At 39.9% G+C, this 26,441-nt stretch overlaps 2 protein-coding genes across 3 annotated transcripts; one reads left to right on the top strand and one right to left on the bottom strand.

The window, feature by feature from the left end:
• Nucleotides 1-425: 425 nt before the first annotated feature.
• LOC122645729 (UDP-N-acetylglucosamine--N-acetylmuramyl-(pentapeptide) pyrophosphoryl-undecaprenol N-acetylglucosamine transferase) lies at nt 426-25,826 on the top strand. Of its 2 annotated transcripts, none has more exons than XM_043839068.1 (6): nt 426-455; nt 18,633-18,791; nt 18,892-19,728; nt 20,530-20,638; nt 22,619-22,754; nt 25,707-25,826. In XM_043839068.1, exons 2-6 carry the CDS (start codon nt 18,643-18,645, stop codon nt 25,820-25,822), a joined length of 1,347 nt encoding a protein of 448 aa, XP_043695003.1. In that variant the 5' UTR covers nt 426-455; nt 18,633-18,642; the 3' UTR covers nt 25,823-25,826. The 2 variants fall into 2 exon arrangements, with proteins under 2 accessions (XP_043695003.1, XP_043695004.1); XM_043839069.1 differs by having other exon boundaries at nt 427-457; nt 18,635-18,787; nt 18,889-19,728.
• Nucleotides 11,317-12,054, bottom strand: LOC122645401. The gene has a single exon (XM_043838708.1). It carries the CDS (start codon nt 12,052-12,054, stop codon nt 11,317-11,319), a length of 738 nt encoding a protein of 245 aa, XP_043694643.1.
• Nucleotides 25,827-26,441: the final 615 nt, after the last annotated feature.

Raw genomic sequence — 26,441 nt, 5'->3', positions numbered from 1 at the left:
ATATATAGGGTTTTTTCCAAATGTCCCCCTGAAAATGGCCAAACTTATAGTTGCCCCCCTAAATTTTCACTAATTTCACATGCACCCCTGCTTTCCAAACTAAATACCACTATAGTCCACAGAGACGATATGTTATAATGGATCCTAATTTTTGAACATTGTTGGACCATTCTGCCTTTGATAGGATAGAATGACTCATTTGACCTTAAAAAATTAATCAGAGCAAATTACTTAGACCTCCCCTAGTCTTTCTGACAATTCAGGGAGCCTACCCTGCCCTTCTGACAACTACTCAAACCTCCCCTGTTATTCAATCTTGGTTTCACTTAGCCCCAGTCCGTTAATGGTTAGTAAAACACCTGTTGTGACCAAAATGCCCTTACTTATAAAGGCCAATGTACCCTTTCATTTTTTTCCCCTCTTCTTCTTCTTCCTCCTGCAAACCCTCCTCTCCCACCCCTCTGCAATCAAAAGTATTATCATGGAATGGCTGACGAACCACTTAATCGGAAACCACCTGACTTTTTCTTGGAAATTCCGACGGCATCATGAACACCGATCTCCTTAAGAGAGAATATGTCTTGTCCGGTTGGGGTTTCGATGCATAAAGCTTTAGAGGTAGCCTTCACCGAAGGCTTGCGAACAGAGAGGTTCCATACCTAAGGAGAGGCCAAAGACAACAGAGTAGCCAGTGATGTTAGCGAAGGCGATGGCTAGAGAGCCCGTGGCCAGCTCCATGTCGCCCAGGTGGATGTGGACAAAAAAATAGGATTTCCCTTCTTTTTTAAATCCGGTCTGCCTCTGTTGATCACATCCTAAATTTGATATCAATGATTTCTTTATTTCAGACCCTTGTAGGGATTGTTCCACACCTCCTTCTACACTGTCTGTTAGCTTAAGAGCTTTGCTTAATTCAAAAAAATTGCCAGGTTTGTTCGAGGTTTTGCAGTGCCAAAGAATTAGGATTAAGTCAATAGAGCAGAAAATTATGGGTTTGCTTTCCTGCAACCATTACATGGAGCCTGTGGCTGATGAGGATATTAAAACAATAGTTATGTGGAAACAACATGTAGACTGATTTAAAAAAATTAAGGGATTTGTAGCATAGGCTTCTACTTGTAAAGAATTTATGTACAGTGCAGATATTTGTGCTAACTGGGGATGTGTTTTTGTTTACCCTTTAAATAGACAGTTTTGATGTATGGGAAGGCCAATAATTTGTAAAGAATTATATTAAGGGATTTGTGTTTTTTGTATCTTCTTATTTTGTTTTTCTCAAGGGAAAGAAAGAGTCTCTCGCGCAGTCATGGAGCCTATGACCGGAAAATCAAGCCCCTTGAAAAACATACTGATTAGAATGCTTTTGTTTGCAGTTGCTATTCTCCTTCTTCGATTCGCTTACGTTGTCATGGGTACCAGTGGTTCTTGCAACTCCGGCGATTTTTGTTTCTTCTCTGTTCCTGAAAATCTCAATATCGCCAGTGGGATGTACAAATCGACACCTCCACAGCTGTTGTCGATGCCATCAGATCTTCTTCCAGCTCTACTCTTCGCGATCTCTAGACCAGTATAGAGTGGCGCAGGGGCGTCGATTACTATTCTTCTGTGGATGGGGTTGCACAGGGGTGGGAGCAGCGAGCAGGTGGGTTTGCTGGAGGAAGAAGAAGAAAGGGAAAGGGAAAGGGAAAGGGTGTAAGGGTACTAGGGTAATTTCTTAAATGGAAAATAGGTATAATTATTGGATTTCTTAGGTTTTTCAAATTTATCCGTTAGCTGACGTTAAAATACTACAGGACATGGGCTAAGTGAAACCAAGATTGAAAAGCAGGAGAGGTTTGAGTAGTTGTCAGAAGGACAAGGGAGGTTCCCTGAATTGTCAGAAAGACTAGGGGAGGTCTAAGTAATTTGCTCTACAAAAAAACACGATCCACAACCTTAAAACCCAAAAAACCCAAAAAAAAAGTGGCAATTAAAGACTTAAAACCCTAAAAAAAGATATCTAACGACTATAACAAGATCCGTTAGATATCAGGATCGATCTCCATCACAAAACACGATCCACAACCTTCGATTCTTCTGTGGAAGAGCAAGTTACAAGGAATTTTTAAAGCAACAAAGAAACAAGAAACGAGAGGATCATATTTGCGTTCTTACTAGTTCTGGTTGTCGTTGCACATCTGCTTCAGCCATTGTTGTTCTACTTCATTCTTCACTAACTTTAAAACCTTTTATGGTTTCTCCAAACAATGAAATTAAAGCAAACTAGAGATGCGAATGAAATGGTAACGAATAATTCACAACCCACATATATCGTCAACAGTTGCAATGATTCCTTTTAACAAGCAGGACTGAACTGTTGAAATCAAAACCTGGTGGACAAAAGGGAGTTGCAGGTTTGTTTCCCACTTGGTTCCCAGGACTGGGAAGGTCTTTGGGTCTGATATTCAAGGGTTAGGGTCGCCTAAGGGAAGGTAACTTACAGCCCAGATCTGAAAAGAAAAGAGAGGGGGGACTAGGGAGATCGAAACAACCTTGCTGCTGGCTTTGTTACCGCCAGAACAGGGAAGAACTAAATGACTGATGGATGTACGAAGATGAGGAAGAAAGAAGGAAGTAAAAGAATAGAATAAAGAAGTATGGAAGAAGAATAACTGAAGAAGAGAGATGGAATATTGACAGGCTGAACAGAGAAGATGGGATAAGTAGCGAAAGAACACAGGGAAGAAGAAGAAGAAAAGGAAGATGGGAGAAGCAGCGAGAGAACACAGGGAAGAAGAAGAAAAGGAAGATTGGAAGAAATCGAAGAAGGAAGGAAGGCAAATGGGGGTTGAAGGATACCTGCAAGTCATCTTCCCTAATCGATTAGGAGAAGATAGGTTGCAGGTTTTTTTTTTTTTTAATTTTTAAAGTAAAGGCATTTTTGTCATTTCACTTTATCAATGGCAGAATAGTCTAACTATGTACAAAAAATGTCAGACGTTAGAACATAACGTCTCTGTCTAACGGGAGGGACTATAGTGGTACTTAGTTTGGAAAACAAGGGTGCACGTGAAATTAATGAAAGTTCAAGAAGACATCTGTAAGTTTGACCATTTTTAAGGAGGCATTTGGAAAAAACCCATATATATAACATTAGATATGAGGAATCTTTAACAGAATAACTAGGATTGTTATTGGCTCCATTATTGACACGTTTCATTTTGCTCCATTACACTCTTAGATGATTGACATCTTAGATGATTGACATGTGTATCTAATTGATCCAACGGTTAGAAAATCAAATTAAAATATTTTTTTTATTTTATTTTATTTTTGCATTTTAACTTTCAGTTTTTCTACTTTTGGTTTTTCACTTTTTGATTCTTACATTTTCCTCTTATTCTCTCTCCCCTTTCCCGATCTAAAACCTTTCGTTTCTCTCTGGTGTCCGGCCATTCTGAAGAAAGTCACCGTCGGAGATGGTGCACCTGTGATGTGAATAGCTAGGATTTCCGGCGAGGTGTCTGGTCCAACCTCTTCCGTCTCCAACCACTTTGTCTCTCTCAACTCTTCCCAATCTCAAGAGGAGAAGCTGCATTTGAGAAGAAAGAAGCAACAAACTAGAGCTCCGTTTGCGATTGAGCCCCTGCTCCAACCTCTTCCAGTAGGCTCAATGTAAGAACCCAGCTCAGATATATAAGAAGGTAATGGATGGAATAAGGCCTGATGGGTTATCTAAGGTGAAGGATCCTGAAGTGAAGACGTTCATTGAGAAGTGTCTTGTTCCAGTAAAGGAAAGGTTGTCTGCCAGTAAAGGAAGAGGTTCATTAAGGCCTGATGTTTCTTTCTTTCATTTTTGGCAACCAAAGACTGGTAGACTTGTGAGGTTGTGAAGAGTAAAAATGGCGTTTTATGGCTTATTGTACCATTGAATGACAGTAGCTGACACCTGAAATGAGCTGTTGAAAGAAGTATCTCGCCTGAAAATTTCAAAGAAAAATACGAGTTAAAAAAAATTTAAAAGAAGAAGGAAGAAGCAATAGAGAGTAGACAAAAAGAGTGAACCTCGTTTTCTCTACTGAATCTTCTGGCATTACAGATTCGCTCGAACAGTTCTCCACCTGAAGCATATTCCATTACTGTAATTAGATGAGTAGAAGTCAACATGACCTGCAACAAACCACATTGAAGGATCACTACTCAAATGTCTTCGAAAAGAGAAGACGGACACTATAAAAATAATGAATGAAAACTTGCCTCCTTAAATTGGATTATGTGTGGGTGTCGAAGAGATTTGTGGTTAATGATCTCTTTGGTTACATTCTCATCGGTTTGCAACCATATAACAAACACAAACAATTGAAAACACAGCTCTACCTAATCATCAAAGCCCAAGATTGAGTTTGATTAATATATAGAGTCAGTCTTATTTCTAAGAATTCGAAAGTGAAGAAGAGGCAAGGAGCAACCTTTGTTTTCTAGGCTAGTTTCAGTTCATTCTGATCTTCCTATCTTGAATTACTAAATTTCTCCCTAGTTCCACTGTTCTGAAATTTCAGTGGTTATATTCTGTTAGTTTCTATTGCTAATCCTATGACTTTGATATTTAAATTGCTAGCAATGTTGGCTGGAATTAGGACTGTGTTTTCCAGCTTGAAATTTGAAAGTTATGACAGTCCTAGATGTAATAGGAGAAATCCATCAGCAGGTAAATAGCTTAGAGATACTTTGGAAATGATATGTAATTTATTAACTCAATAGGATGAGTGTCATTTTGGAAACTGGTGGAAATTGAGGCCTGATAATCTCTCTAGAGTGTGCAAGGCAGGTATCTGGTTTAGCCCTTCTTATTATTAGGATCCTAATGGCTTCAGTTGTTGCCTATTAAACTCCTTTAATTTCTTTCTCAGTCCAGTTACTGAAGTTCAGTGTAACCCAAAAACTCAACTGGAGAGCTGAATGCCCTTGACAATCTCATTTTTGCAATGGCCATTGGTGCAATTGAAGTTCTTTTTGTTTCTTTGGATTGGTGGTTTCTTTTTAGGAGACATGTGCCAACATCAATGTAGTCATATAATATTTCTCTCTCCCCCCCCCCCCCACCCCCCTTCTCCTCTCCTCTCTTTGTATGGCAAAGTCAATACATGAAGTGATGTGTAATATCTCAAGTAGTCTCTTTTCAAAATTAGAGGAGCAAAACTGAGTTTCACTAGTAAATCATAGATGAAACTCATGGTCTTTCTCTTGGTTGATGTTGAGCTATCTAGATGTTCTTTTGCCAGCTTGATGCTGCTATTGAAATTTGATTTCTTGAGGGGTTTTTATTTTCCTTGGTTCTTTAAAATTCTGGTTGAAGTCCTTCATCAGAATTTGCAACATCAGCATGAAACAAGAGCCCACTGGTAATGGTCTGAACAATCAACACAATCTTTGTAGCACTTACTAAACCTGCTGACCCCATTGTTGTTGTCATTAAATATTTTACAGCATTCCAAACCAAAGCTGGTTCAGAGATCTAGATTGAAGTTTCATTCAAGCACTGTGGAAACACAAGGAAAGAGATTGAGGAAATAAGTGAAGAGCAAGTGCTTGTTCATAGAAGCAGTTAAGGAACTTGGAGCAATTGAATCTCAAAGAAGAATGGAGGCTTCTCAGTTCCCAGAGAAATTGGGAAGAACCAGAAATAGAATCAAGGACATAACCCAGGAACTAGACCATGCAGAGGAACTGGAGAGCAAACTGGCTACTACGATTTCAGATGTTAAAGTCTTACAGAATGAATTGCAACTAGTTAAGGCAATGGATCAAAGGGATGAGAAGACTGAACAATCAGGTGATTTCAGAATACATGAGGGAAGGGAAGAGGAATCACTAAAACTTCATTATTACAGTCAATTAATGAAGATTTGGACACAGAAAAGAAAGAATTAGCCCGTATCAAAATAAAGTAGGATATCATACGAGATGGACTCAAGCTAGTGTCTGAAGAAAGTGCTCAGATGAGGACTTTAGAAGGGAAAACAGACTTGCTTGTTTAGAACCTAAAATCTAAGCTCCTTAGGGACAAATCCAAGTTGGAAGATGCATATAGAGCTGAAAATAAGGCAAAAACAATTGCATCCAATCTTTCAGAAACACTACAAAAGTTACAAACAGAAACAAAGAATGCAAATAAAAAGAGGGAACTTTTTAGTGAAGAAGCTGCAAGCATCAGAACAGAAATTCAAAAGAATGAGAGTGATAGTAAATTAGCATAGGTCATGTTACAAGCTGCTATGAAGGAGCTTGAAGTGGTCAAAGCATCAGAAGCTATAGCTCTTGAGAGCTTAAAAACTTATACAGAGAAAATCAAGAAGGCAAGAGCTTTAGCATCTCAACATAACTCTTCAATAACCATCACAAATTTTGAATACCAGCACTTGACTAGCTGTGCCAAAGGTGCTAAAGAAATTGCACATAAGAAGGTTGCTGCAGCTCAAGCATAGTTTGAAGCACCAAGAACCTCTGAGAAAGAGAGATTGGTGAACACTGAAACAGCTAAGAGAAAGATCAGAGAGCTAAGGCTGGTGGAAGAACAAGAGGTATACAGAACAGAGAAGTCAATGAAAGTGGAGAGAAATTGAGGAGGAGCCAAATAATTGGGAACAACATTATGAGAAAAACCCAGAAGCTAAAAACATGAAGCTTGAGAAAGCATTGTCAAGAAAGTCCATTAAAAACAATGGCAGCTTGACACCGACAACTCTGGCACTATCAAAGACCTAGCTATCCTGGAACCCCCCTTTTAAACCGATCCACTTCCATTACTATTAGGAATAGGAGGCTGGTACGGCCTAACTTAGTCAAGTTTTCTGCGAGGAAGAAAACAAAAAATCATTTCTAATCATTGTTATCATATGCAGGGGTTCTGGTTCGCGCTCTAAACCAGCAAGGGAGAGAGGTTGGAGCAGGGGCTCTGGTTCGCGAAATAGACCATGAGAGTGAAATCCATTTACTGCAGGGTACCACCGGCAACCGAGAGAGGTTTGTTAGATTAATCCAATCCCTTTATGTTTAACAAGGATAAACCCTAGAACTATCATACCCATATGAACCCTAGAACACAACAATAATGGAAATAGAAAGGAAGGGATTGTACCTTTCACCTTCGTATGTTGATGAAGAATAATAATAGAATACCCAATTAGATCTCCTCCTCAATCTGCAGCCTTAGACCAATAAACCTTGAAGGGATCTTCTGCAGTCTCCCGTTTTCACTGTGAGCGCCCTTTTCTTGTAGGAGAAATAGGGAAGTGAATGACGTGACTGCAGGGACCCTCCTTATCAGTATTTATAATAATACTGTCCCAAAACCCTAACCCACTTCCATAATGGGCCAGGGCTGGCCCATCCTAATTAAAACCGGGTGACATGCTTGAACCAGCTCTAGTATTAGGATCCCCATCAATTAACCGGTCCAAGTAATTAATTAAGCCCACAACTTTGGAAATTACTTACAACCTCCCACTTGGGCTAGATTAATTACTGAGTCCTTATCAATTGATGTGGCCATGGAATCCCTCTACCTTTATATGTCACAACGTTGATTTACTCAACAACATACCATGTTGAATAACAGCAGAAGATATACCTCAATATACGGTATACAACTTTCTGTCATCACGAACAGGGCATACTTGTCAAACAAACCACTTTGAGATGTGTAACCATGAAGCTGAAACTTCATTTAGGTCCTATATCTGATTACAAAATCAGAGTGCCTTGAACAACCTTATAAGCACATACTTTGATATTAACCAATACTTGGGCAAACCGCCATAACCTTGGGTTAATATCAAACTTTGGCAAACCGCTTATAACTTTGGCAAACTGCCTATGACTTTGGCAAACCGCCAATAACTGATATATCAGATGAATGAATCAAAATAAGTTACACATGTGCAAAACTAATGAGCAAGACAACACATATATAAGATAAATAACCATGCTCATATAGATGTCTAAAAGACAAAAGTAAGGGCAAACCAATACAGGACTCCCACTAAACAAACATGTCAAAAGACTCAACAACACCCATATAAGAAATATGTTTCTTGAACACTCCCACTGGCAATGCCTTTGTCAAAGGATCTGCCAACATGTTGTCAGTCACAATGTGCTCCACAATAATCTGCCTCTCATTGACTTTTTCTCTCATCATGAGATATTTTATCTCAATGTGTTTGGAACCTGCAGACTTCTTGTTGTTCTTGGAGAAGCAAATTGCTGAGGTGTTGTCACAATATAATACCGTGGGTCTAGCTATGGAATCTACGACCCTCAACTCTGAGATGAAGCCCCTGAGCCAGATAACTTGCTTTGTAGCTTCGAAAAGAGCAATGAACTCTGCTTGCATAGTAGAAGATGCCAAGATGGACTGCTTGGCACTCTTCTAAGAGATGGCACCACCTGCCATCTTGAAGATGTAACCAGAAGTGGATTTCAAGTCATCAGTGCAACCTCCATAGTCAGCATCAGAAAACCCCACAACCTCTAGAGTATCACCCCTGCTGTAGACTAGCATATGATACTTGCTCTTCTGCAAGTACCTCATGACCTTCTTTGCTGCCGTCCAATGTGCTAAACCAGGACCAGATTGGAACCGCCCTAAAACACTGACTGTAAAGGTTATATCCGGGCGAGTACAAACCTGCGCATACATCAGACTCCCTACTGCAGAAACGTAGGGTTTGTCAGCCATGGAACTCCTCTCAATGTCATTTCTAGGGTACTGCATCTTGTTCAGTCTATTCCCCTTGCTGATTGGCACATCACCAGTTGAACAAGTAGACATGTTAAACCTTTTGAGAACCCTCTCAATATAAGTCTTTTGAGACAGTCCTAGAAATCCCCGCTTCTTGTCGCGCCTGATCTCAACACCAAGGACATGGGTGAGGCCAACTTTGTCAAAACTCGCTGATAGAAAACTCTTTGTCTCAAGTAACAACGCCATGTCACTACATGCCAGTAAGATATCATCAATGTAAAGCACCAAAATGATGAACTTACTCCCACTGACCTTCAGGTAGATACAATGATCTATTGGGTTCTCTGAAAACCCAAAAGAGACTACCACCTCATGAAATTTGAGATACCATTGTCTTGAGGCTTGCTTTAGACCATATAAAGACTTATTCAGCTTGCAAACTTTTCTCTCATTCCCTATAATCTCAAAACCTTCTGGCTGAACCATGTAAACATCCTCTGCTAGATCTCCATTCAGGAATGTCATTTTAATATCTATCTGGTGTAACTCTAGGTCATAATGAGCTACAAGTGCCATGATAATCCTGAAAGAATCTTTTGTGGACACTAGAGAAAAGGTCTAATAAATGTCCACACCTTCCTTCTGTGTGAAGCCTTTTGCTACCAACCTGACCTTGTAGCGCTCAACTCTACCTCGAGAATCAGTCTTAGTTTTGTACACCCATTTGGAGCCTATGGGTGCACAACCTTCTGGAAGATCAACTAATTCCCAAACCTTGTTGTTATCCATAGACAACAACTCATCCTGCATAGCCTCCAACCACTTCTGAGAATTTGCACTACTGACAGCTTGCTTGTAATTGGTTGGATCCTCTTCTTGCCCAATGTTAAAATCACCCTTTGTCAGGTACAACATGTAATCGGATCCGATAGCAGACCTTCTCAAAATCTCCTCTGGCTGAATGGGATCAATGGGATCAGCTACTGCCACTAGTTCAACAGGTGCCATTGGTTCAACCAGCACCTCTTCAGCAAGTTCAGGTGCAGCCTGATCAACAATAATAGGCAGTTGGAGACTGGTACTAGGCACAACATCAAATGCAACAGTGTTCTCTTCATAAAAAATAAGATTTCTAGGCTTAGGAAATCCACCACCATCCTCAATGAACTTGGCATGATTGGTTTCTACAATCCTGTTCACTGAATTAGGGCAGTAGAATCTATAACCCTTGGACATCTCAGGATATCCCACAAAGAAGCAGCTGACTGTCCTAGGGTCCAATACTTTTTCATGTGGATTAAATAACCTCGCTTCAGCTCTACAACCCCAGACATGCAAGTGATTTAGACTAGGCTTTCTTCCAGTCTAAAGTTCAAAAGGTGTCTTTGGAACTGATTTACTGGGCACTCTGTTTAGAATATAAACAGCTGTCTTGATTGCTTCCCCCAAAGGGACTCTGGAAGATTGGTGTGACTAAGCATGCTCCTCATCATGTCTTTCAGAGTACGGTTCCTTCTTTCTGCAACTCCATTCTGCTGTGGTGTGCCTGGCATAGAATATTGGGCAATAATACCTTGCTCCTGTAAGTACTTGGCAAAGGGACCAAGTAGTTGGGAAGAATCTCCATGCCTGCCATAATACTCTCCTCCTTTGTCAGACCTCACTGTCTTAATTCTCATTGAAAGAAAATTTTCCATTTCAGCTTTGTAGATCATGAAGGCATCCAAAGAGTTTGACTTCTCAGAAATGAGATAGAGGTACCCATAATGTGAGAAATCATCAATAAAGGTAATGAAGTATCGCTGACCACCCAGTGAAGGAGTAGGAAATGGACCACTAATATCTGTATGTACTAGCTCTAGTAAACCACTACTACGAGCTGCCTTCATCCTCCTTGTTTTAGTCATCTTCCCCTTCATACAATCCACACAATCATATAAATCATGGAAGTCTAAAGGTCTAAGAATCTTATCTCTGACTAGTCTCTCCATCCTCTGCACGAATATATGACCCAGGCGCTTATGCCACAACATGGAAGATCGCTTGGAACCAACATTCAAAACTACTGGAGAATCACAGTTTAATTTGTAAAGCCCATCAACAAAACTACCATTGCCAACCATAACAGAGTTATGTAATAAATTGAAGCCATCTTTATTAAAATTAAAAAAGTATCACACTCTCGAAAGTTTTGAAACAGAAATCAAATTCCTCCTCATGGATGGAACATACACAATGTCTTCTAAATCCAAAAATAAACCACCAGACAAGATAATTCTAACTACTCCAATGGCTTCAACAACAACTTCTACTCTATTACCAACGAACACCTCCACCTCATCTTTGCTTGGTGTCCTCCTTCTGATGAACCCCTGCAAGGAATGAGTGACATAAATAGAGGATCCAGAATCAATCCACCATGAATCCATAGGGCAATTAACATTAAAGGATTCAAAGCAAACAAGGGACAAGTGAGTACTAGAATCCTTCTTCTTTGCCAACCAGGATTGCCTAGCCCTGCAGTCCTTCTTCATATGCCCCTTCTTGTGACACCAGAAACACTCTAGACCGCCCATATCTTTCTTGCCTGCTTAAGACTGATCCCGATGAGGTGCTCTCTCCCTGTTAGCCCTATCATATGGCCTAAACCTGCATTTCTTGCTAAACCTCTTCTTATTCCTATAAGGTCCAACACCACCCTTAGAAGTGGTGACATTTGCACTCTCAATTTTCTTCTTACTTTTCTTGTTATGCTCTTCTTGTGTGCAAATGGAGACCAACTCTTTCATGGTCCATTTTTCCCTCAAGGCCGCGTAGGTGGTCTTTAAAGTCGCATACTGCTCTGGAAGAGATTTCAGTGTAAGAGAGACTAGAAAATCATCATCTAGGTTAGTCTTCAGATTTTTCAGCTTCTTCGCCATGGAAGATATCTCCAGAATATGCTCTCTCATGCTTCCATTGCCATCAAATTTGGCTGAGAGGATTTGATTCATCAATTCTGCTTTCTCAGCACTTTGGGAAACCTCAAAAACTTTTTTGATGGCAGCCAAATATTCAGTTGCAGTGTTCATCTCTTTCACACTGTCCTTTATATTCTCAGGGATAGATATTTTCATCAAGGTGACACACTTTCTGTTAGCAGTTTTCCATTTTTCTAATTTCTGTTTCTCCTCAGTGGTGCTAGTGGCTGTAACTATGGGATTAGGCTCTCTAAAAGCTAAGTCCAACTCCATTAGACATAGTGCTACATCCAGGTCCTCTTTCCATTTCTTATAGTTATCTCCAAATAAGATAGGAACAGTAGAGAATAGACTACCCTGAATAGACATCCTAGAGACAGTACAACCTAGATAAGTATGCACACTAAATCTAATGGGAGCATAACTTAGGTATGTTATAAACACACCAAAATAATCAAATCAACTAGTATGAGAGAATATAAAATACTAGCAATATCATCCAAATGAGAATCACAACCGCCTACATCTTTACCCTTTGGGGCATAAAATGTACTGGTCCACTCATAATACCACATTTACCGTGAAAGAAATGTTAATTCAAGAATTCTATCACCTTTGGGCATATAGAACCCCTAAATTATCATTCCTTCCCAAAAATGTATGTGCATATATATATATATATATATATATATATATATATATTCTTTAAACTTGGAAAATATCACCTTTGGATAAATACTACCAACTTTGCTGCCTTGACAAACTATAGAGAAACTTGAAGTGTCACTTTGGTGTTCAACATCTCAGTCCCTTACGACTCCCATAAACAATATTTTGCAGCCAAAATGTGGAATAATGTGAATTACACAAATTAAAATAAATTTATCAATGTTATAGTGTAATGATGTCATGTACAAATAGAAGTTTTGGCAAGTTTAAGTTCACATAAATGATCAGCATAATGCTAAAATTCAAAATTTTAATTAAAAAATGTAACCCCACAAAGGGAGAGACACAAAACCTCAAAAAGTGTGCCCCTAAATTTACTGTTTTGACCAACAGAGGGCACCACAACGTAGGCCTCAAAAAAACGAAGCCACAGAGTCCGAAAACAGCCAAAACGGACCTAGAACACGCTCCCACGAGCCGGTCAAAGTTGGAGAGTGATTGCACTCTCCCTTTATCTAATTGGGTATTCTATTATTATTCTTCATCAACATATGAAGGTGAAAGGTACAATCCCTTCCTTTCTATTTCTATTACTGTTATGTTCTAGGGTTCATATGGGTATGATAGTACTACGGTTTATCCTTGTTAAACCCAAAGGGATTGGATTAATCTAACAAGTGGCATCAGAGCCATCCCATATGACTTAGAATCAACAATGAATGTTTTGCATAAAAAATTTAAGGTGTTTCCGCTGTCCGAATTGGGATTTTTTTATTTAATAGCTTCTAATTTGTATGCTCGGTAAGCGATTAAAGATGACATAGACGTTTTGATTTGGAAAATCACTATTGGAACACTACTGTTGTGTTTTGTGAAAACTAGTTTGATAGTTTTTTTTTTTTAATTTTTATAAAAGGGGGTCGTTTTGTTGGTTTTTTGGCCAGTAGTACAAGGGTTTCTGGCCATTGGGGGTATGTATGGTAACCTTTCAAAAAATGGATTATGGTGTTTTTTTTATGATTCTGGGGGCAGAATTGAAACAGATTATGTATGGGAGGTCCGGTCCGTTTCTGTGATTTTTTGAAACGGACCACGTGATATAATAGATTCTAGCAAGCTTTTGAGAAACACCAAAATGGTGTTTCTCACATTTTAGAATTGATTCTACCAATTTTTCGGTGAATCAAGTGGACTTAAGTGAATTAAGGGCATTGATGGAATTTACTATCAAAACATAACAAAACCTTCCTGTAACTCGACTTCTCTCTCTCTCGTTTCTTTCTTCTTCGTCGGCTTACTCCAAAGATTGAAAAAAGAGGAAAACTGAAGGAGAACAGAAACGAAACCCTAAAGATGGTGAAGTAGAAGAGAGAGGAAGACTGTTCGAGCTTGTGTTTCCATGGCGACGATGGTGAGTTCCGCAAGTTGGCTCTTGGCGAGTATGATTTCCTTGTTTTTATTAATATGCTTGAAGTAGGACTTGCCTTTAGATCGTTCTGGATCTCCTCATGGCAGAAAAAATGGTTTTTCCCCCTTTTTTACAGAAATTGTAATTAGGTGTTAGTGATTTGGATAGAGGGTGGTAGAAATTTTTATAAAAAATTTAATTGGGCGCTAGTGATTTGCATAGAGGATTGGAGAAGTCGATGTCGTCGAAACCTAAATCGTCGGAATCCTAATCGAAATCCAAATTTTCACATCCAAAGTACTGCGGACAATGACGTCGAAGGCGTTGCCGGAGAGGGAGAGGTTAAGGTCGTGGTCGCGCTCGGCTTTATTGGAGGGGGTGGAGGTGATGATGACGGAGGCGTCGCAGCTGTCGACCACACAGTCGTGAAAGAAGAGGCGGAGGGTGCCAGCAGCAGTGGTGGGGTTGTTGATCTGCTTGGTGGTGACGATATCTTGAATGATCTACTCCATTTGAAGGCAAGTCTTCTAGTAATAGTTGGTGGTGAGCTTCGATTTGGATATTGAGATGAAGAGAAGGATGAATAGGGGCAATGCGGCTGCTTCTACCATTGTCATTTCCTCTCTCTTTCTCTCTCTTTTGTGTGTGTGTGTGTGCAACTTTATCTCACTTTCTTTTTTCTCTCTTGAAGGAGAGGACTAGTGAAGAGAGGTGCTCACCTCCTCTCAGTTCTCAAAAGAAATGGGGGAGATCCTATGAGTGTGGGGGGGTGATTGGGGGATTGTTTGCGGGGAAGAAGGTTAGGGTCGGGGGGCAGTTCACAGATAAAAAGCTATGGGGATGGAAGGAAGGACCCAAGGAGATGTGGGAGGAAAGTGTTGCTACTATTGTGGAGGAGAGTGGTTATAGGGAGTCATTGATTTTTTATTTTATTTTGGTGGAATTAGGGAGTCATCGATTTGGGATTTGTGAATGGGTGTTTTTAGTCCATAAAATCATCTTTGTTGTTTGATGAGATTTATGAGAGAGATAGCATGTCATTCTATTAAACTCGGTTTGGCTTTAGTGTCTGGTAAATCCTTCTAGCATTTTTTTTCTTGCCATGAATCCATTGTGGAGCATCCTCATGGAGGAGGAAACCATAAATCCATATATATTTCTGTTTTTCTGTAATAGTAGAAACAATTTTTTACCATACAACATTTGTTTGTATAGAATTACTCCACAAATCTAGAAACAGAAAAAATCGATTCTGACTCAGAACCAATTTTTTGAAACAGAATGGTTGCCATACATACCCTGGATGGCTGTTGACCATCATTGATGGCCGACGAACTCGCACTTGGTGACGGAATGGCCTACGGTGGGGTGATTAGTCGGATGCAGCGACAGTTTTTTTTTTATTTTAAAAAAAACCAGCATGTTTATTGGGTTTTTCTGTCTGCCGGAGAGGCACTTTCCGGGCATAAGATTGCCAGCAGGGCCCGTCGGAGTACGGCGTCCTTTCGCCGGAAGGTTGAATGGCCGAGTGGGCCTGGAGTATGTCGTCCTCATTGCCATAGCTTACGGTTCATTTTCCTAAAAAACCTGCAGAATGTGAGGTAAAGAAACGTGAAAGAAAAGGGCGCTCACAGTGAAAACAGGGGATTGCAGAAGATCCCTTCAAGGTTTATTGGTCTAAGACTGCAGATTAAGGAGGAGATCTAATTGGGTATTCTATTATTATTCTTTATCAACATACGAAGGTGAAAGGTACAATCTCTTCCTTTCTATTTCCATTACTGTTGTGTTCTAGGATTCATATGGGCATGATAGTTCTAGGGTTTATCCTTGTTAAACCCAAAGGGATTGGATTAATCTAACAAGGTTTGTAGCAGGGTCTTGCTAGCAAACGGAGAGAGGTTCGCAGTGGCAATGTCTTTGGTGGCTTCTGTTGAGAAGAGGAGTAGAGAGAGACGGAAGAGAAGTTCGTGAAAGAGGAGAGAGAAGGAAAAGTGAAAATGAAAACCAGAAAGAGGTTCGTAGCGGATCCTCTTGAGATTGGGAAGAGTAGAGAGAGAGACGGAAGAGGTTGGAGCAGGGGGCTTGTCGGCAAGCCACAACACTCACAACGGCAACGTTTCCGACTGTCTCTCTATGGATCCTTGCGCTCACAGCTGCTCCATCTCCGACGGTTTCTCTTGAGAAAGGCTGGAGTAGAGAGAAACACGTAATGTTCAGATAGTGAAAGAGGAGAGAAAGGGAAAATTGAAAATGGAAAGTTAAAAAAAATGAAAAGTGTAAAACAATTGGAATTTTATATTTCAAATTTGGCCGTTGGATCAGTCATATACACGTGTCAATCATCTAAGAGTGTAATGGAGTAAAATGGAGCGTGTCAGTAATGGAACAGATAAAAATCCGAATAACTAACTGTGTAACAAACACAAAAGTAACATAATGTGATGAGGTAGACATGATTCAGAAAAGATGAGCTGGACATGGATCATGTGTTCTATCTTTATCAAGCCCCCTCAAACTCAGCGGGGGAGACCCAACTGTGAGCGCCTTTAAGAAGAGTGAAGCGAGAACGAGGGAGACCCTTGGTGAGTATGTCAACAATTTGATCAAGAATAGAATTAAACCAAACCACCAATTGATGAGAATCGACCATTTCTTGAACGAAATGAAAATTAATTTAGATGTGTTTCATCCTTGCGTGGAACACTGGATTCGTCAAAAGATATATCGCATGAAATTTTGTCACACCAAATCACAAGGAGCCGGGATAAGGTGAGACAAAGTTGAACAACCCTATACTCAGCCGCCATCGAAGAGCGGGATATAGTACATTGTTTCCTCGAACACTAGGAAACCAAGTTAGAACTAAGATAGACCGCGTAGCCAGTGGTAGATTTCCTGTAAGCAAGCCAGCCCGCCCAATTGGCATCCAAGTAGGCAGTAAGGGTGAGAGTGGAAGACGATTCAAAAAACAATCCCTCAGAGTGCGTGTGCTTAATATAGCGAAGAATTTGTTTAACAGCTGTCCAATGCATATAGTAGGTCGATTCATGAATTGGGCAACCTTGTTTACTATAAAGCTAGTATCTGGCGCCTGGGTCATGGTAAGGTATTGGAGAGCTCTAACGGCCCAACATTACTCAATGTCATCAGACAAAGGAGTACCTGATTGAAGTGTAAGAGGAGGTTTGGATGCAATAGGCGTAGAAATTGGCTTAGCATCAACCATATTAGAGCCTTGTAGCAAATTCGTTATGTATTTTCATTGATAAAGAAGCATACCAGCAGACAACCGGAAATGAATAGGAAGTAATGCAAATCTCTAAGATCCTTGAGAGCAAAGGAGGCAAACAGTGCACCAATAAGTGTTTGTAATGCTGCAAAACTGTTTCCCGAGAGAAGTATGTCATCGACATAGATGAGAAAATCGAGTTCTACATCCCCAACTCTATAAATGAACATAGAGGTGTCAGTTTTGAAGCTATAGAGTCGTAATTCAACAAGAAGCCATTTAGGCTGTTGTACCAAAGAGCCCATATAATGATTTGTGAAGATGGCAAACATAATCAGGATGCAAACGATCAACAAATTAAGCTTGGTGACTAGGTCATGAAAATTGTTTCAGCGAGCTCCCCATGTAAAAAGACATTTTGGACATCAAGTTGTGGCCACTGATTTGTAATAGCAATAGAGGGTATCAAACGAATAGTGGAAGGCATTATGACGGGTCTGAAAGTCTATGCATAGTCGATACCAGGGCGTTGGTGAAACCCGTTAGTGACAAGACGCACTTGAAAGTACCATTCGAGTGTTGTTTGATGCGGAACACCCACTTGCAACCTACAACATTGTGAGAGAGGCACCGAAGACAAGGTTTCAGTACGAAAAATAACGTTAAATTTTCTGACATTGCCGCATGCCACTCCAGCGACTTCAATGCCTGTGTATGATAAGTCGGTTCAACTAAATCGGGGAGGGGATGTTTGGTGGCAGATAGGGTAGGGCGTGGTGGAGGAGGAAATGATGAAGGGAGGCAGGGTCTGGTGGGGCAATGGCAGCTGTGGTGTGTGAAAAAACGAGTGAAGAAGATGAAGAATTGGGTTGAGGTGTGCAGGTTGTTGGGTTTCGAATGTGTGATGGATTGTGTTGAGCGGTTGTTATCTGTGGGTTTGCTGGGTTTCGAACCAACAAGGGATCATGGGCTAGGGTTAGGAAAAGAAGAGGATAAAAAAGGTAATTGGCCAGTTAATTCAGCTGGGTTTTGAATGGGTTCGGTAACATTTGGATTTGAAATGGGCCTGGAATAAGGATGTAAGGTAGAGGTGATAGAAGACACCACAAGAATTGGATTTGAAATGGGCCAGCTATTATTATTAGTTTTGGACCCGAGAATGGAGAACAGAGAGCTAAATTGCTCATGTTTGTGTGGTAGATTCTCAACCAAACTACCGGACAGAGAACATTCACCTTGAAGTGTCATTTTCTATCATTGGTTGGCGAATTTACGGGCTCTGAGTCTCTAACAAGTGAAAAGTGTCGCGCACTCGTGATTGGGCTACATGAACACCACCACAAGCAGCACGGTGGGGGGTGGGGCATGAGCAGAGTATCCCCAGTCGGTAATATTCGGCCTCCGATTCGTCGGGCTAGCTACAGATCAGCCCTAGATTCTCAGAAAATGGTGGAGCATCCATTGATCATTCTCATGGTAGACTAATTGGAAGACGTACAGGGCCACAGCTACTCTGGTCCTCCATGGTCTTAATCCGGACCGTACTCCCTCCCATGTTCTTACTGCTGCCCGAAAGAAAGAGGTTGACTGTTGACATATCACACACACAACCTCGGAGCTTCCTTCCTCGATTCTCCAACTTACACGAATGCATTGTATGAAGCAGAGCTTCGATCAACCTCAATCTCTGCTTCAATGGATTCCATCACTCTTCTCTCACTCACTCCCATCTCTTCCAACTCAGTACTCAAGCTCAAGTCCCCTTCTTTTTCCTTCTCAACATCTATCACAAGGCAGGTGCTTCATTCTCCTCACACACCGACACACACCAACAGACTCTTTCTCTCTCTCTCTCTCTCTCTAGTCTTGTCTGATTACTCTGTTGTGGTTTCAGGAGTCTCAAGCTTTCCTGCTGCTTAGCTGTTGATAGGGAGAATCATTCCCCTCCAACTAGAATCGGCGATGATCTAAGGATCATGTTTGCCGCTGGAGGTACCGGTGGCCATATCTACCCTGCCGTCGCCATTGCTGATGAACTCAAGACTATTAACCCTAGCATTCAAGTCCTCTTTGTTGGAACCAAACATGGAATGGAAAGCACAGCAATCCCTTCCGCGGGCTACGATTTCGTCTCTATCCCCGCCGTGCCGTTGACCCGTCCCTTATTTTCTCTCCAAAATCTCCTCCTGCCGTTCCGTCTGTTCAAGTATGTGGTACAGTGTCGGAAGGTGGTGAATGATTTTGATCCTCAGGTCGTCTTCGGGACTGGTGGCTATGTCTCCTTGCCTGTGTGCCTAGCTGCGGCACTCAATGGGTTGAAGCTCGTGATTCAAGAGCAGAATTCTATGCCCGGGATAGCTAATCGAATTCTCTCGCTTTTTGCTGATCTTATTTTTGTTGCTTTCAATTCGTCACTTGAGTATTTTCCCAAGCACAAATGTATTGTAAGTGGGAATCCTGTTAGGTTGTCTCTGAGGCATTATGCGTCCAAGGCCGTGGCAAGGTCCCATTTATTTCCGAAGGCAGCCAAAAAAGCTGGGGATTCAGAGGCCAAGGTTGTGTTGGTGCTCGGGGGATCTTTTGGTGCCAATGCGATTAACATTGCGCTTCTGAACATTTATTACCAGATGCTGCAGGAACATAAGAACATGTTCATCATATGGCAGACGGGTGTTCAAGCATTTGATGAGATGGAGAGCCTCGTTAGGGATCATCCCCGTTTGCTATTGAGTTCGTGAGTCTTCTTCTGTCTTCTTTGGGTCTTTTATTGTCATTTCATTTCGTTGATTTCCTTTGGTTCTAAATTATTACTATTTGTATGTCGATGAGATTAGTAAGTGAGACTACTGACTCTGCAGACTAGGGAAACCCCAAGTACACACACACTCTCACAAAAGGAGGAAGTTTTTTTTTTTTTTTAGGGGGGGGTGGTGGGGGAGATAAAAAAATATATATGTAACTACGTGGTAATTCTGTCTACCTGACACTGATAGAGGAATGATATAAGAATTCCAAACCTCATACTAATGTATCTATATCGAATAATGTATCTATATCAAAGTTTACTAGTACCAAAACTTTTTGGATATATCATGATGACAAACTAACAGAAGATGGAAATAAATTACAAGAGAATAATAAATTATGATACATTATTCTGCCAGTTTACTTGGATAAATAAGAAAAGAAAAAAACTCTCTTGAAAGTGTTTTCATGTTTCCTTCATTATTTTTAGCAACTTTCCTGCCTCAAAACTGCTGGTAATGATTATCCTCCATGAAGACTTCAAGCTGATATATGATTCTATTTAAGTTGATTTCTAAACTGCTAGAGTCCTTAAATTTGTTTGCAATCGAGGACAAACTGATAAAATTAGCGTTTTTTAAAATTTGATATTGAATTGCTGGACAACTTTTTGAGGTGTTGTTTAGTGATCTTGTCCAATTCTCACCTCTAGCATTTCACTTCATATTTACCTTCTCTTTCTGTAGCTTTTCAATTTGAGTCTGAATCTGAATGTACTCACACTTTGAAGGTTCTTGCATTCAATGGATTTGGCATATGCGGCTGCAGACCTTGTTGTTTCTAGAGCTGGTGCAATGACTTGCTCTGAGATCTTGGCCACTGGAAAACCTTCTATTCTGGTAGTCATACATTTTGACCACAAGCTTTCTTCCCTTTAAGGCGTTAAAGCACTTTATTGAAACTATGGTTGATAATGGAATTGTCTCAAATGAACATGAACTGTCTCTTTTGCATATATCTGAAATGAAAAGAAAGGATTGTTTGTGGTTCCAAGTGCCCATGTGTTTATATTTTGACTCCTAATCTATTTCTATTGTTTCTTTTCTCAACAGCGCAAACTGTTTAGATTATACATTTGAATTATTTCAACTGTTGAACTTTTGGAATATAATGATCTGGCCTCCAGTATGTTTACAAAACATTGCTATGATGAACTAACCTAGGTAAGAAACATATCTATGACATATGAAATGAGCCAAGAGCATTTATGGCCACTTTGGTCTTGTTGAGGTCCTTGTGCCTTGGCACTTTGTGTCTTTATTCGTAACCATTGTCTTCATCTAGTGCTAGGAAGCTAATGTGACTTCCAAAATAGAAGATGCTTTTGAGTTTAAGCATGATGAGATTCTCGACATAGGAAATGATGATTTTGGTGGACACTCAAACCTACTACAATAAAACTTTATGCCTTTATTTGGTAAATTGGAGATTCATGTAATCATGTTGCTTCCAAGGGTTTGGGATTTGTGGCACTTGTTTTTATATTGCAAATTGTGATCCCAAATGTTAAGGGGATACGTCTGGCGAGATCCATTATCAACATTAGTCTATAGAGTTTAGGGACCCAATGATATGGTTATTATAGGTTTACTGATCAAAATCGGGGGTGGAGAGGGATCATACTCATTATGCTTCACAAATTTTTGTTGGCGGTTGTAGGCCATAGTAATAAGGTGACCTGGAGACTTCTGGTCCTACTGGTGTCTGAAATAATGCTTTTGGGAAGGCAATCCTTGCCACCCTGCAGCTCAGGTTACTTCCTCTTATATATTGTTAAAGGTGCATTATACTTCCATTGAAGCTGTGATAGGTAACATGATGTGACATTTTGGTCCACCGCTTCCCTTTTTAACTTTAATTTAGAGAAATGAGAGCAGAGTTATCATTCTTTTGTGTGTTGATGTCATAACATGGGAGGATCATACTTTTTCCTTAGTATTTGGTCATTGCAGAATGGGGTTTGGCCAATCCTTTTGTTTGCACTAGCTTTCCTTGGCTCTGCTGCTGTATTTTCCAATAGTCAAATAAAAAGTTAAAAGAAAATTAAAAATAATTATCACCTTTAAACCCTTTCCAAAATTATCAATCTTTGCACTATCATGGTCTCATCATTGAATGTAATGTATTGAACTTTTCGTTAAAAGATCAGTCTGTTTTCTTCCTGTCATAAACACCTACAAAAGGAAATGACCAGGAAAAATATTTCCTTAATATAAACATCATTACCTTCCATCTTCGTGGCATTTGTCCTGCATTCTGGCATCAGTCAATGCACCCAAAATGATTATAAAAGGCTCCAAAAAGTGTGTAGTTAAGGAGAGAGGTGTAGATGGATTATGGATTCTTGATGACAAATTGAATGAGGTCAGGAATTTAAACTAACCAAAGGGGTCTGAGTTAAGTCAAGGTGGTTTTGCTATGTATTTCATCCTGCATTGCTATTTGGATGCCATTAATTTTGTAAATCTGACATGTGCTTTATCAAGCTGAACTTGTTCATGGTATATTACTCTGCAGCCCGTCAATCCTCATTATCCACTCTGTGGGTCAATATATAGTTCAAACCTTTGATAACGTGTGAAGATCAACACAAACAGAGAATTCCTTTTTGAAAGAAAAAAAACTGTATTGTTACCTATCCTGTCCAGCTCATCTTATTGCTGAGTAGTTGTCCTTTTATCTCTTTGCTATTGCATGAGATGATATCAACATTCAACGCTGAAATTTAGTTTGAAAAAGTTATTATCCCTTTTTTTTTTTATGTCCCAAGTGGATTCATTGGATTGTTTGATGAAATGATTATTCTCTTAATGTTGTAGATCCCGTCACCAAATGTTGCTGAGGGACATCAAACAAAAAATGCTTTTATCATGGCAGATATAGCTGGTTCAAAGGTTATAACAGAAGATGAACTTGATTCAACTACTCTTGCAATTGCAATTGAAGAGATCTTAGGTTTGTCATCCATATAGTTCCCCTTGATGAAGGTTCCAATTTTTTATATTAGAGTTCTAATGGTAGGCAGTACTACATTATTTGCTTCACTTTGTTTCTGTCCAGGCAAAACCAGTGTTACAATTGCAAAACTGATTTCAACTCTCTAAGAATCACACCTAAACATTGCAGCCTTGGAAAAGCATATGCATATATGCCCCTAATTAGTTTATTGGGTTTGAAATTTGATTTTTTTTTTTGGGGGGGGATGGGGATTGGGGGATTTTTGATAAAGTTGATTTGAATTTGTTATCCTTGATTTTTATTTGTTTGGTTCTTTTAACTCAAGAATTGACTCAATTTATAATACTCCTTCGCGATGAAACTCCATGAAATTTTTGTAGCATCTGTAGCTGAACTGCTGAAATTTTCCTTAAAATGCAAAACCTGTTGGAATCTCCAAACATCCCACGTAGGAAATGTCTATTTTCCTTTTATATGTTAGACCCACCATCTATTTTAAAAGGGCGTACCCAGTGCACAAGGCTCCCGCCACTGCAAGGTCTGGAGAGGGTCATAATGTATGCAACCTTACCCCTGCTTAGTGGAGAGGTTGTTTCCTGACTTGAACCAATGACCACTAATTCGCAATGGAGCAACCTTATTGTTGCGCCGAGGTCTGCCCTCTACCCACCATCTATTTTACTTGTGGGAAAATGCCCTTGCTCATAGTCTACATTTGCCTGCCTTGTACATGAATCATGGCATCTCTAAGTTGCATTGCATGTTTATCAAGACAATTGGCAGTTGCAGACTCAATGAAGAGAGAAAAACTTATGGACTGTGCGCCCCCCCCCCCCCGCGATGTTAATTATAGAAGGGATACCCTAATTGACATTTGGCCTATTCCTAATCAATAGGGAACTGTACATGTTATCTGTAGCTGCAGAGAATTAGATAACCAGCCCTCAAGAGAGAAGGAAGAAGATAAAGTGAGAAGAGAGAAAGGGAGAAGAATACATCTCCATAGGTTTAGTAACTGAGAATCCCAACTCCTAGCAAGAGACTTCAGCCACATCATTTCAGCTGCCGTATGTGCCATGGCTCTGTATTCAGCCTCTGCACTTGACCGAGCCACTGTAGTATGTTTTTTACTCCTCTGATATGATGTAGAAGCAGAGAATTGGATAATTAGTCCTCAAGAGAGAACAAATGAGATGATGTGAGAAGAATCCTGGAACACAATAGGACACTAAATAATTCCTATCATGGACCAGCCGTGCCTCTTATATTATATTCCAGTCATATACTCTTAATAGGAAACCTACTAAGAGTCTAAGTCCTAATTATAACTTTTTTTAGGGGGGGGGCAAAAGATCAGCAAAAGGATATATTGACAATAATTGTCCTAATTACAACTTAAAAACAAATAACTAAGGCAAAGTAAAGATAAAACACAACTCTACAACTCACACACCATACAACTAAGGGACACTCTCACTATCGTGAGTAGCCTTTAATATCCAAGTTCCCTATTCCAAGACAACACCTAATTAACAATAATTGTCCTAATTACAACTTAAAAACAAATAACTAAGGCAAAGTAAAGATAAAACACAACTCTACAACCCTCACACACCACACAACTAAACATATACTACGGTAGGGAAACTCCCACTATCATGAGTAGCCTTTATCATTATCTGAGTTCCCTATTCCAAGGCAACACCTAATTCAGTTCCTTATCAACTTTGAAGTTGTGTGTGTGAGTACAAGTGTCCTCAAGCTTTTAAGGTTCATATTGTTGTTGATTGTGGAGTAGCTCTTATACATGATAAGCTGCGAGAAAGTCGTTTGAGATGGCATGGCCATGTTCAACGGAGGCCTTTGGATGCTCCAATACAGAGGAGTGATTTGATTCAGATTGAAGGAACTAAAAGAGCCAGGGGAAGACCTAAAATGATCCTAAGAGAAGTGGTGAGGAAAGACATGCATAGCTTAGGCCTTGTATCAAGTATGACCTTGAATGGAGCTGATTGGAGGGCAAGGATCCATTTAGCCAAATCCTATTTAGTCGGGATAAGGCTGAGTTGTTATTGTTGTTGTATCCTTTTTTATTTTGGCAGGTCATTAGAAAATAGAACGAGTTTGTATTATAACCACTTTTATGCAAGAATGGGTTCTTTACTGCAATTTAGATGCTATTGCTTGTCAGCCTCTTTGGGCTTTGGAACTTTCATTTACTACATTCTCCCACTGGCCATCCTGATGACAGCTGGTTTATGGCACCGGGCTAGCTTATGAATAGGTTTTCTGAGAGAGAAACTCCTAGGTGATTGCATTTATATAGATGTGCATGCTTATCGTGTTTGAGGGTTCTTGTTAGACATTGGATCCATGTTTGGCGCCCACATGTGTCCGTGTCCGTGTCCATGTCCTTGAACATTTACACTTAGTTCAAGACCTATGTATTTATGAAATTGTATTAACATTGATGTAGTCTTACATATCTGGGACAATGAATTTGTATGTGGTCTTTTGCCTGATTGGTCATGCATTTGTCCTGTTCATTGGTATTGTAATCATCTCTTTCACCTTTTCTAATGAAACTGTTACTGATTAAAGAGGGGATGAGATGAATTGAGGGAGGGCTGGGATAGAGAGAATCCAAAGGATAAGGCTTTTATTTGTGAGATGGTTGTATAAAAGCTGCATGTTCTTGAGTAAAACAGGTTAAGCTAGCATATGGATGGATATGAGAAGGGGAGTGATGGAGGCAACCTTAAGAAGATGTTAAACCTTAGGGTGTCTTTTTTTTTTTGAGGGAGCGAAGTTTGTTTGTTTTGCTGAATAACCAAGGCAATGCAATACTTTTTATCGTTTATCAGGTTTTATGAGGAACTTTATTTATTGTTATTTATTTTTCGATTGTTGTACTCCAGCACCCCTCACAATTTTCTATATATTGGACAGGGAATGAGAGTCTGATGGCAGAAATGTCTGATAAGGCTATGAAAGCGGCACGACCTGGTGCTTCTGTAGAGATTGCTCAACACATTCTTTCTCTTGTGAAGTTATTAACAGTGTAGGGAGTGTGGTAATAAAGTTGTAAATGATGGAAGAGGTACATTTTTCTCTCGACGACTAACATCCCTTATATGAAGTTTATGCCACATACTTACATTCAAGGCAAAGACATCGTCTCTTTTCCTTGGAATCAGATGTGTCCTAGAACATGAGTTTAACTATCAGTACACTTGGTGCACAAAAGTGGCTAGAGCTACCATTGTCAAAAATCAACCGTTCTTATTAATTCTTTATTGCATATGATCCTTTTAAGGATTCCATAGACCAGATGTTTCAGATTCTTTCTGTTTGATCTTTCACTTGTGGTTAAGAAGAATAATAAAATATAACTTTGAGTTAGGTTGGGGATATTGAATGATCAATCTAATGTCCGTGAACGCATGCTATGAGTCAGTTGACAAACATTTTTATGATCATAACAGCATAACCAATGCCTCATGTCTTGGACCATAGCTTCCATCATTTGAGGCTTTGTTTCAGAATAATTGATGATCAGAGCCTCATGGTTCTGGTGAAGAGAACTTTGACCTTCTTTTCTTTATTGACCTGCAAAAGAATTTTGATACGGCAAGGCCCGATGGTAAAATGAGTCAAACCTCCACAAGGTCCCAAACCTAGAAC

This window comes from Telopea speciosissima, chromosome 11, assembly GCF_018873765.1.
Source record: "Telopea speciosissima isolate NSW1024214 ecotype Mountain lineage chromosome 11, Tspe_v1, whole genome shotgun sequence".
NCBI classification, from domain to species: Eukaryota; Viridiplantae; Streptophyta; class Magnoliopsida; order Proteales; family Proteaceae; genus Telopea; species Telopea speciosissima.
The sequence above is the reverse complement of the archived record's forward strand: the minus strand, read 5'-3'. Positions and strand labels throughout refer to the sequence as shown.